We start from the raw sequence: 17,057 nt of genomic DNA, 5'->3' as shown, positions 1-17,057 counted from the left end.
TATTTTTTGTTAATATTGAATATGAAAAATTGTTGTCGAGGAACCTTTTGGAATGAACCTATGGTCATGAGCTTTGGGTAGTGACCGGAAGGACAAGATTGCGGGTACAAGCGGCCGAAATGAGTTTTCTCCGTAACGTGGCTTGGCTCTTTCTTACAGATAAGGTCAGAAGCAATGTCCTCCGCATTGAGAGGAGCCAGGTGAGGTGGCTCGGGCATCTGGTCAGGCAGGGTGCCTCCCGGACGCCTGCCTGGCGAGGTGTTCCGGGCATGTCCGAACGGTAGGAGGCCTCGGGGAAGACCCAGGACACATTGGAGAGACCATGTCTCTCAACTGGCCTGGGATCCGCCGGGAGGAGCTGGACAAAGTAGCTGGGGAGAGGGAAATCTGGGCTTCCCTGCTTAGGCTGCTGCCCCCGAGACCCGACCTCGGATAAGCGGAATGAAGATGGACCGATTGGAATGAATTCATTGCAACAACTGAGGTACCACTGTAGTACGATAAATGGTTGCTGAAGTGTGAGGGTTGCACTTTCGTGAGACACTCCGTGATTTACTGGGTTGGCAATCCTCACCTGTGTAGTCCTCCATGCACTCGCAGGTGAAGCCTCCCTCTCTGCTGCGACACACGCCATGAGCTCCGCAGGGCTTGGAGTAGCACAGGTCGATCTCGGTCTCGCAGTAGTCTCCCGTGAAGCCGGCAGGACAGCGGCAGCGCAGGCCGGCGATGGGGTGGATGGGCCGAAACAGGATGGTGTCGGACGCCACAAAGGGCGCCAAACTGTCAAACTTGAGCACGGACACGCACTTCATGTAGTTCTCACAGGGCTCGCGCAGGCAGATGTTGTCGTCGAACGGCAGGACTTCCTGGGAGGAGATCTGAGCCAGCAGGCTGCGGTTCAGGTACAGCCTCTCCTGGAGCTCCTCAGACCCGAAAAACTCCGCACCGCCGCCTTCCGCGCCTCTCCTGGCGCCGTCCTCTCCCGGATCACCCAGGCCCGGCGGTCGCTGGGGGGCGTCACCCGGCACGGCCACGGAGAGGCTGACGTTGAGGATGCGGGCGCTCACGTCGGTGTCGTCCTGGATGTTGAAGATGACAACGTCTTCGGGCGCCGCCGAGAGGACGCGGGCCACGCCGTCCAGGAACTGGGTGAGCAGCAGGGAGAGGAAGTGCTCCTGGGAGGTGTTGGCCAGCCTCAGCGTGATGCTGTTGGACAACATCTCATCTGTGATGATGGTGACCTGAAGGAGGCACTGGGCCGACACCGAGTGGATGCCATCTGCACACACAGAGAGGAACACATGTTTGTCAGCGACAATGTTCAATGTCCTGCTTTAGTGAGCATTCACGCACACACCACCCTTCTACTCCTGAGCCGCTGCACACAAAACCGTGAAAATTTGGCAACGTGCGCACCCCTTCTGTGTTGCCTGTGCTATTACTTTTCTGACAAATACACCACATGGCGGAGCTGTTATTAAACCCCCAAAATTTGACCCCATAAGTCGGATTGACTTGAAATGATTCATACAAACAAATAACTCTAGGGTGTTTAGTCCAAACACCAACAAATTTGGTACACACTTTTAGGGGACTGACAAGCACATGTGTGCAAAATTCGAGCAAGATTGGTTAAAAAACATGGCTGCCATGAAGCAAAACGTCTGCGCACGGGTGAGACTTCGCAACTAATTGTCCATAAATCATTGACCATGTGTCAAACGATTATAACGTTTTGAGGATATCTGTACTACTTGTCTGCTAGCATGTCTTCCAATGCATTTTTTAACAAATGGGGGCGCACAAATGTCATGACCAGTCATGATCAGTGTTGGGTAAATTACTGTAAAAAAGCAATTAGTTATACATAGTTATTAGTCACTCAGACCATACTTAAGACTAGGGCTCACCCAGATACTCATTTTAGACCATCCATTACAGATAATGCATTTTTGCAGAGTACGAGCATGAAACGAGTACAGCTCGTCATTATCCGTACTCGTGCTGAAGGAACATCCTCATTGGGTAACTACTGATGTATTCACTCTTCACGCTCGACCGCCCCTCCCAGGACAGACTGGCTGCAGCCGGAGATGAGCAGCGCCTCACTAGCTGGTTGGAACTTGATCAAATCTTACCGGGCTGCACGGGTACTTTAGTTCTGTTTTCTTGTTATCTTATAGCAGGGGTGTCCAAACCTTTTCTACTGCGAGCCACATACTGAAAAATGATAGGATATCAGGGCCGCTTTGATATTTTCTAAAGCAACATATGTAGATATGTTAAGAAGTTATATATATTTCAAGACAAAAATGCATCTCAGCTTGTGATACAGGTCAAAAAGTATATTATTAGTATCAACTTTGCTCTTTTTTTCCCCCATTTTTGCTGTTTTTCCCCCCAAATATTTCAACTTTCTTCTTAAATAATCTTCATAAATGTTCTTCTTTCAATATTTTGACTTTATTCCCATAATATTTAAACTTTTTCCCCAACCAAATTTTCCAAAAATTACAACTTTATTTTGTTTTGTTTGTTTCTCATAAAATTATGACTTTTAAACAATAACATATTTTTTATTTAATATTTCAACTTTATGCTATTTAAAATGATGTCATTTTTCCTCATAATATTATGATTCTCATAAAATTTCAACTTTTTGTTGTTAAGGTACAACTTTTTTTCACTTAATATTGTGACTTTTGACTCTTGTAAAATTACTGCTGTTTTTTTCACTTTTGCTGTTTTTTTTCACCAACTATGTACATTTTTATTGGTAATTTTTTTTCTCACAATTCCAACTTTATTCCCACAATATCATGACTTTATTACCATAATATTTTGATTTTATTCTTGTAAAATGATTTTTTCCATTTTTGCTTGGTTTACTTTGGTCAACTATTTCACCTTTGTTGTATTTTTTTTCTCACAATTATGGATTTATTCCCACAATATTATGACTTTATTCTGGTAAAATGACTGGGTTTTTTTCATTTTTGCTGGGTTTTTTTTTGGTCGACTATTTCAAGTTTCTTGGTAATTTTCTTCACTAATTATGACTTTATTCCTATAATATTATGACTTTATTCCTATAATATTATGACTTTATTCCCATAATATTATGACTTTATTCTCATAGTATTTTGACTTCAAAATTACAAAATTATTTGTTGTTTTGTTTGTTTTTCAAAATATTACAACTTTTTAAAAAATCAGGCCTTTTGTCTTTATTATTTCAAATTTATAGTACTGCAACATTTCCTCATAAAATTACAACTTTTTTTCTCTTTAAAATTTGGATTTTATTCCTATAAAATTACTGCTGATTTTAATTTTTTTCCTGTTGTAGTTGTGTTTTTTTTTTTTGTAGTTAAAAAAAAAATTCTATTCTTAGAATGTGCCTCGGGCCAATAAAAAAAACAAACAAGCGTGCTTTGGCGGGCCTGTGTTATAGCATCCTAAGGAAAACCATTTTTTTCCATAAGAAATAATGCACATCCAATCCATTCCAATATGAACACAAAACACATATGCAGAAAAGAACGCAAGACATATTTACGGCAATATTTTTCGTCGAAAAAAGAATCCTGCAAAAACCAGGGTACCGAGGTACCACTGTACTTGCAGTAACGTCATTGAAATGCACATTGCCCACAGAGAGGCGCTTATCTTTCTTGTTCTAAAACGTGTGCTTTCCCTTCCTGCTGCTGGTTCATGCAGCGTTCACACTGGAGCACACATGACCAAAGGAGCTGCACCATTCGAGTAAAGCAAACCTGCCAAGCTGCCTAAATAGGAGGACGCTTATATGAAACACTTTCCTCATCAGAAGGCTATTTGTTGTACAAAAGATAACAGATGTACGCCAGGCCAGGCCAAAGAAAGAATGAACGCTCATGTTTCCTTTCAATACCTTCCAAGATCCTAATCAGGAATTTCTACGCCTGCATTCACTGTAAACTTCTTCTTTCTTGGTGCCCGGAAGCAGAAATGGTTCTTTATTTCTTACACGCCAAGTCTGTGGTTCAACAGTTGAACTTTTTCTCAGTGCAGATAATCACTTGCATTGCGGGCTCTCGTTCCCATAGCAGGTCGTGTAAACGCTCACCTTCAATACCTTCAATTGTTTGCTTCAAGACTCCACAGCCACTCGCCACCCCTTTTGCTCATACAGTTAAAAAGTCTTGGACGGGAAGAGTGAAATGATGTGCAGTATGTTATTTTTATTTGTTTTATTTGATTTGATTGAAATGCTGCACAACATCACGACTCATTACTGGATCATTTCTTTCTTATGTCTTGTTGAAAAATGATTGATTTTTTTTCAATGTTGGAAATAGTTGGCATACACGCCTGATCAAAATTTTAAGACCAGTTGAAAAATTGCAAGAATGTGCATTTTGCGCTGTTGGATCTTCAGGAGATTCTAAGCAGAGCTTCAAAATGTAAAAAGAAGAAATTGGAGTGAGACAAAAACAGTTTTGAGTAAGCAATTTATGGCAAACACGCATTAAAGTGAAATAGGCGTAACCCGAACCCGTTGTAACCCAAACGATTGTAACCCGAGCCCGTTGTAACCCAAACGATTGTAACCCGAACCCGTTGTAACCCAAACGATTGTAACCCGAACACGTTGTAACCCAAACGATTGTAACCCGAACCCGTTGTAACCCAAACGATTGTAACCCGAACACGTTGTAACCCAAACGATTGTAACCCAAAATGTTGTAAGACAAAACGGCGCAACACGAAACCTGAAACATGAAACGTATCACGAAACATTCCACCACGAATTGTTGTAGCACAAAACGTTGCAGCACCAAACATCGTAACGCAAAACGCCGGAACACATAACAGTGCGGCACAATACGCCGCTACACATAACGTTGTAACACAAAACATCGCAACACAAACTTAACACTACATTTTGTAACATGGAATGGTGTTACACAAAAAGTCTCAATACAAAACATCGCTACACAATACGTTGTAACAGGAAATGTAACACAAAAAGCCGTACCACAAAACGCTGCAACACGAAACATCGTAACACAAAACGGTGTATCACAAAATGTAACCTGAACAGTTGCGACCTGAAATGTTGTTACACAAAACGTTGCAACGCAAAACGTCATAGCATGAAACGCATGACGAAAAATGGTACCACAAATTGTTGTAACACAAAACGCCGCTACACAAAACAGTGAAACAAAAAACTTTACACAAAATGTTGTAACACGGAATGTTGTAACACAAAATGTCGCAACACGAAATGTCGCAATACAAAATGTCACAATACAAAACATCACAACACAAAACGTTGCAACACAACACGTAACCGGAAAAGTAACACAAAAAGCCATACCACAAAACACTAAAAACAGCGACACGAAACGTTACAACACAAAACGGTGTATCACAAAACTTTGTAGCCTGAACAGTTGCAACCCGAAACATTGCAACACAAAACGTCGCAACGCAAAACGCCAAAACACATAACAGTGTAACACAAGATGCTGCTACACAAAACAGCGAAACATAAAACTTTACACGAAACGTTGTAACAGAATGTTGTATTATGAAATGTTGCAACATGAAATGTCCCAATACAAAACGTCGCTACACAACATGTTGTAACAGGAAATGTAACACAAAAAGCCGTACCACAAAACGCTGCAACACGAAACATCGTAACACAAAACGGTGTATCACAAAATGTAACCTGAACAGTTGCGACCTGAAATGTTGTTACACAAAACGTTGCAACGCAAAACGTCATAGCATGAAACGCATGACGAAAAATGGTACCACAAATTGTTGTAACACAAAACGCCGCTACACAAAACAGTGAAACAAAAAACTTTACACAAAATGTTGTAACACGGAATGTTGTAACACAAAATGTCGCAACACGAAATGTCGCAATACAAAATGTCACAATACAAAACATCACAACACAAAACGTTGCAACACAACACGTAACCGGAAAAGTAACACAAAAAGCCATACCACAAAACACTAAAAACAGCGACACGAAACGTTACAACACAAAACGGTGTATCACAAAACTTTGTAGCCTGAACAGTTGCAACCCGAAACATTGCAACACAAAATGTCGCAACGCAAAACGCCAAAACACATAACAGTGTAACACAAGATGCTGCTACACAAAACAGCGAAACATAAAACTTTACACGAAACGTTGTAACAGAATGTTGTATTATGAAATGTTGCAACATGAAATGTCCCAATACAAAACGTCGCTACACAACATGTTGTAACAGGAAATGTAACACAAAAAGCCGTACCACAAAACGCTGCAACACGAAACATCGTAACACAAAACGGTGTATCACAAAATGTAACCTGAACAGTTGCGACCTGAAATGTTGTTACACAAAACGTTGCAACGCAAAACGTCATAGCATGAAACGCATGACGAAAAATGGTACCACAAATTGTTGTAACACAAAACGCCGCTACACAAAACAGTGAAACAAAAAACTTTACACAAAATGTTGTAACACGGAATGTTGTAACACAAAATGTCGCAACACGAAATGTCGCAATACAAAATGTCACAATACAAAACATCACAACACAAAACGTTGCAACACAACACGTAACCGGAAAAGTAACACAAAAAGCCATACCACAAAACACTAAAAACAGCGACACGAAACGTTACAACACAAAACGGTGTATCACAAAACTTTGTAGCCTGAACAGTTGCAACCCGAAACATTGCAACACAAAACGTCGCAACGCAAAACGCCAAAACACATAACAGTGTAACACAAGATGCTGCTACACAAAACAGCGAAACATAAAACTTTACACGAAACGTTGTAACAGAATGTTGTATTATGAAATGTTGCAACATGAAATGTCCCAATACAAAACGTCGCTACACAACATGTTGTAACAGGAAATGTAACACAAAAAGCCGTACCACAAAACGCTGCAACACGAAACATCGTAACACAAAACGGTGTATCACAAAATGTAACCTGAACAGTTGCGACCTGAAATGTTGTTACACAAAACGTTGCAACGCAAAACGTCATAGCATGAAACGCATGACGAAAAATGGTACCACAAATTGTTGTAACACAAAACGCCGCTACACAAAACAGTGAAACAAAAAACTTTACACAAAATGTTGTAACACGGAATGTTGTAACACAAAATGTCGCAACACGAAATGTCGCAATACAAAATGTCACAATACAAAACATCACAACACAAAACGTTGCAACACAACACGTAACCGGAAAAGTAACACAAAAAGCCATACCACAAAACACTAAAAACAGCGACACGAAACGTTACAACACAAAACGGTGTATCACAAAACTTTGTAGCCTGAACAGTTGCAACCCGAAACATTGCAACACAAAACGTCGCAACGCAAAACGCCAAAACACATAACAGTGTAACACAAGATGCTGCTACACAAAACAGCGAAACATAAAACTTTACACGAAACGTTGTAACAGAATGTTGTATTATGAAATGTTGCAACATGAAATGTCCCAATACAAAACGTCGCTACACAACATGTTGTAACAGGAAATGTAACACAAAAAGCCGTACCACAAAACACAAAACGGTCTATCACAAAACGTTGTAACCTGAACAGTTGCAACCCAAAATGTTTTCACACAAATCATTGCAACACGAAATGTCGCAATAGAAAATGTTCCAATACAAAACGTCGCAACACAAAACGTTGTAACACAAAACGTCGTAACACAAAACGTTGTAACACAGAACTGTATATTACAAAACGTTGTAACCCAAACGGTTGTAACCCAAAATGCTGTAACAAAACGTTGCAACGTGAAACGTGGTAACATGAAACGTATCACGAAACATTGGGCCACAAATTGCTGTAACATAAAACGCTGCAGCACCAAGCATCCTAACACGAAACGCCGGACAACATAACAGCGTAACACAAAACGCCACTACACAAACCGTCGTGACACAAAACAGTGCAACACAACACTTTGTAACAGGAAATGTAACACAAAAAGCCATACCACAAAACACTGCAACACGAAACGTCGCAACACAAAACATCGTAAAGTGAAACGGTAAATCACAAAACGTTGCAACCCGAACGGTTGTAACCCAAAATGTTGTAACACAAAACGTTGCAGCACTAAAACGCCGGAACACATAAGAGTGCAACACAAGAGGCCGCTACACGAACACGAAACATCGCAACAAAAAGCAGCGGAACATGAAACTTAACACGAAATGTTGTAACACGGAATGTTGCAACACAAAACTTCGCAACACTACACGCCGTAACTTCAAATGCAGCACAAAACTTTGAAACATGAAACATCGGAACATAAAACGTTGTACCATGAGGCCCGGCTGTACTCATATTTACCCACTGGTCTGCACAATCAATGCATTTTCTGTACGATTCCAATCATTTTTAACATTTTTAACGATTGGATTTGCACATTGAAACACAGGGTGCCCGTTTCTGTTTGTCACCAAAATAATGTTTGCAGAAAGATTTAAATTAAAGATGTCTTAAATGTCTAATTATAGCGTCAAATGCACAAAACCAACTCAATCAGCTCAAACGTGTGGTGAAAACCGACCCGCCGCCTCCCCACCTCCAAAATAATCAATGGGACGCTTTGTTTGCGTGGTCTGGACGCCGGCCAGAGGGCAGAACCTGTGCGCAGAACTGAACAAACAACAAAAAGTTACCAGATCACCGTTTGGCACAGGGCGAGTTTAAACGCAGGGTGCCAAGGATGGGGGGGGGAGTGCGGAGGAAGAAGAGGAGGAACGGGGTGGGGGTGGGGGTCATAGAGGAAGCGAGACACAAGCATGTTTGACACGGTTCTAATCCCTCTGTTGTCAGTCAAGCGACTCGGACACGGTGATAATACATGACCCGAGTGGAAGGAAGTACAGAAGCAAGCGGGTCTAATTCACACTGTACTATCAACACACACACACACACACACACACACACACACACACACACACCTGTGTGCACGAGAGAAGCTGATACAACAACACAATACTGAATAAACGAGCAATTTTAGCGACCTGTCTAATCAATTGATTGTTAAATCTGCCAAGTGCAGCATTGATAGTTCCAGCTTGGAGCCCCGTCCCCCAACTCTACTGAACAACGGCGGCACGCTGCTGTCGTCTTCTCCACTTGTCTTTGTCCGTTTGCGTACGGGATTAACAACGGAAGAGGGTTTTCAAGCTGCGGCTTCTCTTTGGCGCTATATCGCAGGCCAAAAACTTTGGTTTTCGTCATTAGTTTGTTCCAGAAGGTCCAACAAAAACCCACACGTACAAAAACCAAGGCAAATGTTTGTGATAGGAAACAATGTAAATCCAATTCATCCATTCCAGACTTTATGCTGGAGCCTATCCCAGCTGATTTCATCGTTACCTGCTCGGCAGCCAATCGCAGGGCACACATAGACAAACAACCGTTCACACTCATACCTATGGACAATTTTGAGTCACCAATTAAGCTAACATACATTTTATAAAGAATAATAATAGTTTTATATGCAGAAAACAATAAAAATAATGATAAATGACAAATGCATACTTCCCACACATCCAGCCTGGTTGAATTCATTAGTGTTTTCCACCTTTTTAGCAAATTGCTGGCGCTGGCAACTTTTTTTGGCCCCATGGCAGGTTATCCAGCAGTCGTACGCAATGAAAAATGCACAAAACGAAACAGCGCAAGGCAAACGGACTAGTTTGTTAAGTGCAACACAACTGTGCAAAAACCGAGGGAAAATTTTAGCAAAAACATTTGACAAAAAACAAGTCAAACGAAAACAGGGAAGTACAAAAAAACTGTACGGTCGGCCCTCGCTACATCGCAGTTTGAACATCGCGCACTCACTCTATCACAGTTTTTTAAAAAGTTATTAATGAATAAATTATCTCTGTTTCGTGTTTGAATATGGCCTATACTTAGTTTAAAAAAATGCAAATAGTACTTATTTTTGGCCTAAATTATGCATTTTCAAGCATAAAAATGGCTAAACGAACTAACCAAATGAGCTAAAATACAAAGACAAGGCAGAAGAAGCATTCTAATTGTGAATGTACTATTCTCCATTGGCCACTAGGTGTCGTTGTTCAGTAAGACAATAACAACAACATTTCACCTGAACATGGTCATTAATAATAACATGGGTTGGGTTGGGGCCATAACGCATTTTGAGATTCCGCGTGAATTTATCAAGGCCGGCAAAATTATCGACTTCATTTTTATTTATCGTGCGATTAATTGACTTATTGATTACCGTGACAGGCACCGATTATCCGCGATCAACGAGGGACAACCGTATCTGTTTACCGAGTAGGCCGTTCCACTTCCCAAACCCTCAAACAATGTGTTGTATGTGTGCAACCAGTGCGTCTTTGTGTTGCACCAAATGTTCGGTGCCGAACCCGTGATGCTTACTGTGGTTATCGCAGAGCCACAGTGTTGTGAGTCCCACGTAACATCAGTCATGGACACGAAGCAAAGCAACAAGAGCAGCTTAACCGCCGGCGCCGGCGTTCCCCTCGTCCATTCACGTCCATTCTAGCCGAGGCTCTGCAGCAACAGTCGCCAGATAAACAGCTCTCAGCAAAGAGGCGCTCTTAAAGGGTCGCCCGAGTACGAGCACAGACGTGGCCTTAATGAGGTCCTCTGCCAACTGGCATTCTTGGACGTGGGCTAGGGCAGCGCTCCAAGGCATGGATGCAGCGCTGGGAAAGTGAGCACGAGGAGAATCTCTTCTGAAAGGCACCAGACCATCCTTCAAATGGGTCATTCTCCATGGAAAGGATTCTCCGCTCAGGAAAAGGGAGCGGGTGGGTGGGGGGGACAAGGGCATTATGGACCTAAAAGCAGGACATTTAGGTCCCAGACCTGGAGTGTGACGCCGCTTTCACTTTGGACCCTTGTGGGCCTCTGGGAGCCTCTCGGCTAGGAAGTGGCGCCAGGGAAGAGATGAAACACGCTGCGATTCCAGGTTGGGCGGCGGCGGCACACAGAACCCAGTGTGTGCGTCAAGTTGCTCGCTATTGGCTATGAAAGTTACAGTCATCACACGGCCAATATCAGCAAAATGTAGCTGGGAACACAAGTGAGTACCAAAACCATTGTTCCTTGCCCACAGTCAAGCGTGGTGGTGGGGGCTGCATGAGTGCTGCCGGAACTGATGAAATAAATACATGTGCTGCTGATATTTCACGTTGCAGTGTAACCTTTGCACAGTGTCTTATTAATCCATACATTATACAGTCTGCAGCTCTTAATGGTTGTGATAATTGTCTGCCGAGGGACGGGCAGGGAGAGAGACAGAGAGACAACAAATCGGGAAAAGCGGCCTAATTAGACCACAAAGTCACCGTCCAATCTCCCTGTGGATTCCCAGAAAATGTCAGCGAAGTCACGGTTGGAGAAAGAGCGAAGCAAATTGCCGAGGACACGGACATCAGCAGCCTTCTTTTAGAGCTTCCCTTTTTCCACTCAAACATTCCGATATCATGTCCATCATTTGCTCAACTTGACAGTTTTTCATGGTTGTGAAGGCTAGCAAAATGCTCGACGTGTAACGCAGGCAGGTAATGGAACAAAGCAGTCACATGACGGGATCAGACTAAATCCACTGATGTCATTTATTGAATCCACCACTCGTAAAATAATAAATAATAAAAACATCCACAAAATGTTGAGACACTAAATGACGTAACACCAAACCTTGCAACACAAAACGATGCAACGCGACAAATCGCAGCAAGGTTGTAACATGAAACGTAACGCAAAGATCCGTAGCACGAAACATTGCAACACGCAACACAAAATGTCATAACATGAAACGTAACGCAAAACGTTGCATCACAAAATGGTGCATCACGAAATGTTGTATCATGAAACATTGGAACCTGAAATGTTGAAACAGAACGTTGTGACACGAAACGTCGTAACATGAACCCAAAACCCAAAATTTTGTAACCTCAGTGGTTGTAACCTGAAATGTTGGAACACAGAACGTTATAACATAAAAATTCTAACATGAAACATACCACAAAATGTTGTAACCTGAGCGGTTGTAACCCGAAAACACTAAATATTGTAACACAAAATGTTGCAACAAGAAACATCGCAACACAGAATGTCTTAACATGAAACGTAACGTGAAACATTGTATCACAAAACGTATCACTAAATGTAACTCGAAACGTTGTAACCCAAGCGGTTGTAATCTGAAATGTCGTACCACGAAATGTTGCAACACAAAACGTCATAACATGAAACGTATCATGAAATGTTGTAACCCCAACAGTTGTAACCTGAAATGCCGTAACACAAAATGTTGCAACACGAAACGTCGCTATACAAAACGTCGCAAACCGACACATAACAGGAAACGTAACACAAAACGGCATAACACAAAACGCTGCAACACAAAACGTCGTAACACACAACGGTGTAACACGAAATGTCATAACCTGAAAACTTATCCCAAAAAACATTGTTTTTCACGACTTGTTGCAACACAACAAATTGCAACACTAAACTTCGTAACACGGAATGTTGTAACACAAAACGTCGCAATGTGAAACGCCGTAACACAAAAAGCAGCGACACGAAACGGCGTAACTTGAAATGTAGCACAAAACACAGAATCACAAAACATCGTAACATTTGTCAGCATACCAGTCCAGGGTGTACCCCGTCTGTCGCCCGAAGTCAGCTGGGATAGGCTCCAGCATGCCCCCGCGACCCTAATGAGGAGAAGCGGTATAGAAAATGGATGGGTGGCATTTGTCAGCATGTCGTCAAAATAACGCGTGCGGAAAGATTTGTTCTTTCTACAGCTTCTGTAACGTCTTTCATGCGAATGAAGAGTAAACTGCAGAGGGTACTTTGCCGCACCTGAAGGGGGCGTACATGTACATCCTCACCAGACACGAAGCTCACTGCAACAAACTACAAGTGCGAACGCAGCTCTCTAAAGTGAGCGTGGCGCATACGGCTGATGGTGAAGATGTGACTTGGAACGTGACTGAAGACAGCAGCATGCGCTCCGTCTCACACGCTGAGGAAACCTCCAGGTGAGACGCCAATGAGGCTTGTGTTGTACGAACGCGGCACGGTGACAGCAACGATGACGTCTGAGTTTGATCACAGCAAAGGAGCGAACTACCGCTAATGTTAGCATGACGCTGATGCTTAGAAAGCACATCTGTGGCACACACACGCCAATCAAACACGCAATCAAGCTGAGCAGCCAGGACGCTCCCTGTGGGCTTTTCCATTGGACGACAAGTCAGTAGTCTGCCCTTGGAGCCTCTAATCACATTTTATGACTGACTGCGTGGCTTCCATGTCTGCTCTCTTGATGGACAGCACCGTCGTGACACGTTTATGGCTGCTCAGAGACTAAACCTTGCAGGCGCTGGAGCCCACTACGCTGGGAAACTCTCAACGCTGCCCTTTTACTGGGAGCAATGGTTGTATGTCAACTGGCGGCGCGTTGGTGTCCACCACCAGAAACTACCGTTTTTACAGAAGATTCCTAAAAACAGCAGAGAACTCTAGTCATATAGAGGATCTTTGACTATTTTTTTGCAGGAGGTCCTTAAAAATAGCAGAGCGCTCTTGTCATATACAGAATTTTTAACTACTATTTCTGCAGTAGGTGCTTAAAAACAGCAAAATGCACCATATACAGGGTCTTTGCTTGGAATTTTTGCATTTGGTCCTTAAAAATAGCAGCACATTCCTGTCGTATACAGAACCATTGACAAGCGTTTCTGCAGTAGGTGCTAAAAAACAGCGAAGTGCTCCTGTTATATAGAGGATCTTTGACTTCTGTTTTTGCAGTATGCGCTTAAAAATAGCAGCACATTCCTGTCATATACACAATCTTTGACTAGCGTTTCTGCAGTAGGTGCTTAAAAACAGCAAAACGCACCATATAAAGGGTCTTTGACTGGCGATTTTGCAGTAGATCTTAAAAACAGCATAGCACTCCTGTCATATACACAATCTTTCACTGTAGCATTTCACCAGTAGGTGCTTAAAAACAGCAGAGTGCTCCTGTTATAAATGGAATCTTTGACTAGCATTTCTGCAGTAGGTTCTTAAAAACAGCACAGGGTTCCTGTTCTATAAAGGATGAAACAGCAGCGCTCCTGTCATCTAGAGGATCTCTGATTTCAGCAAAGCGCTGACATGATATAGAGGCTCCTTGACAGCCATTTTTGCTGTAGGTCCTTAAAAAGAGCAGAGCACTCCTGTCGTGACTAGGATCTTTGACTGGTGTTTGTGCAGTTGCTTCTTAAAAGCAGCAGTGTGCTCCTGTTACAGAGAGAATCTTTGACTGGCACTTTGCATGGGGTCCTATAAAATAGCAAAGTGCTCCTGTCATGTAGAGGATCTTTGACTGGCGCTTTTGCAGTAGGTGACTACACTTGGTTGTAAGATAGGACATTATATATTCAATAAGAAAATGAAGGGAGAAGCTGAACTGAAAAGAGGGCTGCTCAAACATGTTTTTATCATCAGAAAATGGCCGACATGCCTATCATAAGCAAATCCTTGGGGCACGCTATCAAAAAAATAAAAGAAAGAATTCCGCTCTCGCTAGTGTGCCTTGAAATCATGATGGCTGATTTCACGGGAATGAAGTCAATTATGGATCCAGCCTGCAGCAGAAGCACGGCCGCGCTAATCCTCACCTTCACACGCAGCCGGCAAGCGGATGTTCAATTAAAAACCAGACAGTGGAGGAGAGAACATTTCCGCTGTGAACCGTCACTAATGGGTGCAGATGCGGGTTCAAGACGGAACCTGTCCAAGACCAGCGCGATGTTTCTGTTGCTTTTACCTGAAAACCCGCAACCACACACAACCACACAAAACCACACTTGGCTTTGGCGGCTCGCTTTCACCACAACCGTGTTTCTGGAGCTCAGAACTTTGGAAAATGATTGTGTTGCTGTTCCGCTCTAGATAATAACGAGGCCGTGCATTACAGTCAAGACAGTGACGGCGAAGCGCGAGGTCAGAAACGACTCGGCTGACACTTCCCCCTCGCCCTCCCAGTCCCCCCCATGAGCCCCGCCGACCAGAGCAGCAGGGTCGACTCGCCCTGGCTCGGCTCGGCTCGGTGGCTATCATTCATCAGCTCACAGGACTTGCCTTTTTTATTTATTATTATTATTAATTATCACAATTATTTTTTATCACTATGTATTTATTTTATTATTATTATTTTATTTGTATTAACTGAATCATTTATTATTATTTAATATTATTATTAATTATCAGTATTATTTTTATTATTATGTATTTATTTATTTATCATTATTTTATTTGTATTAACTGAATCATTTATTATTATTTCATATTATTATTAATTATCAGTATTATTTTTATTATTATGTATTTATTTATTTATCATTATTATTATTTTATTTGTATTAACTTAATCATGTATTATTATTTATTATTATTATTAATTATCAGTATTATTTTATTATTATGTATTTATTTATTTATTATTATTATTTTATTTGTATTAACTTAAATCATTTATTATTATTTATTATTATTATTATTAGGGTTTGCCGATATGGACCTTAGCATGTATCACGATATTTTTGGGATAATTAAATTCAGCGGTGTCTTGTGTAAAAAGCCACAAACCTTAACCCATGTAATTAAATACACTTGTGTCGAATTGTAAAGCACGTTTTTTGATTTATTGGTAACAAACTGTGCAATACAGCAAGTGCAGTTAGTGTCTATCAAAATAAAGGTTTTGTATTTTTGACTGGGTAAGTGTAGACGCTCCACGACACGCTCTTCGTACTCATCTCTGTAGACGGTAGAACAAATTTGTCGTGTTCCCACATTTTGCCGTCACCGTTGCTTTGCAAACTTTGCATGTTATGGTCTCTTGCTCCACCTCTGCTCTATCAAAACCAAACCACGTCCATATTACCGACGTACCTAAGCTAACCCGTCCAGCTTCCAGTCATGCTCCGTGAGACTTTCGCCGGTGTTTATCGCCATTTCAACATGTTTAGTTCATCAGTTCTCAGTCATCAACTCTACTTTTTTCCGTTTTAAATGACCATTTCTACCCGTATAAGTCATTTTCTTATCATTGGAAGAATTTGTACCGGTACATTAAAATTATCGCCCGACCCTAATTGTTATTAATTATGACGTGCATGAATGTCAACTGGGACCTCCCATGAAGAAGGACAGAAGGATCATAGAAGGATTCTTGAAAGCAGAATAAGACAATGAGGAGTCTATTAAAAATCATTACAATAATGAGAAAAAGTGTTATTTCTTTAAAAGTGTGTGTGTGTGAAAATGGGGATTTGCATTCTTTGCAGAACGGTGCTAACAAAGTGTTTTTTTTCTTACTATTTTAGACCAATGTGCTTATTTTAACAAGTGAACAAGACTTGACAAATGGCTTGAATTGAATAAAATGCTATTTTGCCAAGTGACCATTTTAAACAGAATAATAAAAAGTGCTGAAAAAAAATCAAGATCAAAATGAAAAATGGTTACGTAAATAATAAGAGTAAACTACGGAAGCACTCGGAGAATGCAGACCTCCGCCAAGCGCCATAGCTCCTCCCATATTGTGATTCACACCAAAATAATAAAAAACTCGTAATATTACGAGAATAAAGTCGTAAATTCACAAAAAAGATGTACATGTACGAGAAAATAAATGAGAATAAAGTCGTAAATTTACAAGAAAAACGTATTATGAGAATAGTCCTAAATTTACGAGAAAAAACTCTGAACATTATGAAAATAAAGTCATAAAATTACGAGAAAAAAAATCTTAATATTTTGAGAATAAAGTCGTAGTATTATAAGAATAAAGTCATAAATTAACGAGTATAAAGTCGTAAATGTATTTGAAAAAACGCATATTGAGGAAAAACGTCAAAACTTACAAGAAAAAGTTGTAAATTGACGGGAAAAAAACTCTCAATATTACAAGAATAAA

The 17,057-nt window shown here is 41.3% G+C and overlaps 1 protein-coding gene across 6 annotated transcripts in view; it reads right to left on the bottom strand.

The window, feature by feature from the left end:
- The window catches only part of celsr2 (cadherin, EGF LAG seven-pass G-type receptor 2), a 94,549-nt gene that overhangs the window by 48,585 nt on the left and 28,907 nt on the right, over nucleotides 1–17,057 (bottom strand). For all 6 annotated transcript variants that reach the window (XR_008572222.1, XM_054784413.1, XM_054784414.1 and 3 more), the window contains exon 2: nucleotides 575–1,279. Coding sequence is in view for 5 of the 6 variants with exons in the window: in XM_054784413.1 (XP_054640388.1) it covers nucleotides 575–1,279 (705 nt within the window). In the remaining variant the exon portion in view is untranslated. The remainder of the gene's footprint in view (nucleotides 1–574; nucleotides 1,280–17,057) is intronic.

The sequence above is a fragment of the Dunckerocampus dactyliophorus genome, chromosome 8 (genome assembly GCF_027744805.1).
Source record: "Dunckerocampus dactyliophorus isolate RoL2022-P2 chromosome 8, RoL_Ddac_1.1, whole genome shotgun sequence".
NCBI classification, from domain to species: Eukaryota; Metazoa; Chordata; class Actinopteri; order Syngnathiformes; family Syngnathidae; genus Dunckerocampus; species Dunckerocampus dactyliophorus.
The sequence above is the reverse complement of the archived record's forward strand: the minus strand, read 5'-3'. Positions and strand labels throughout refer to the sequence as shown.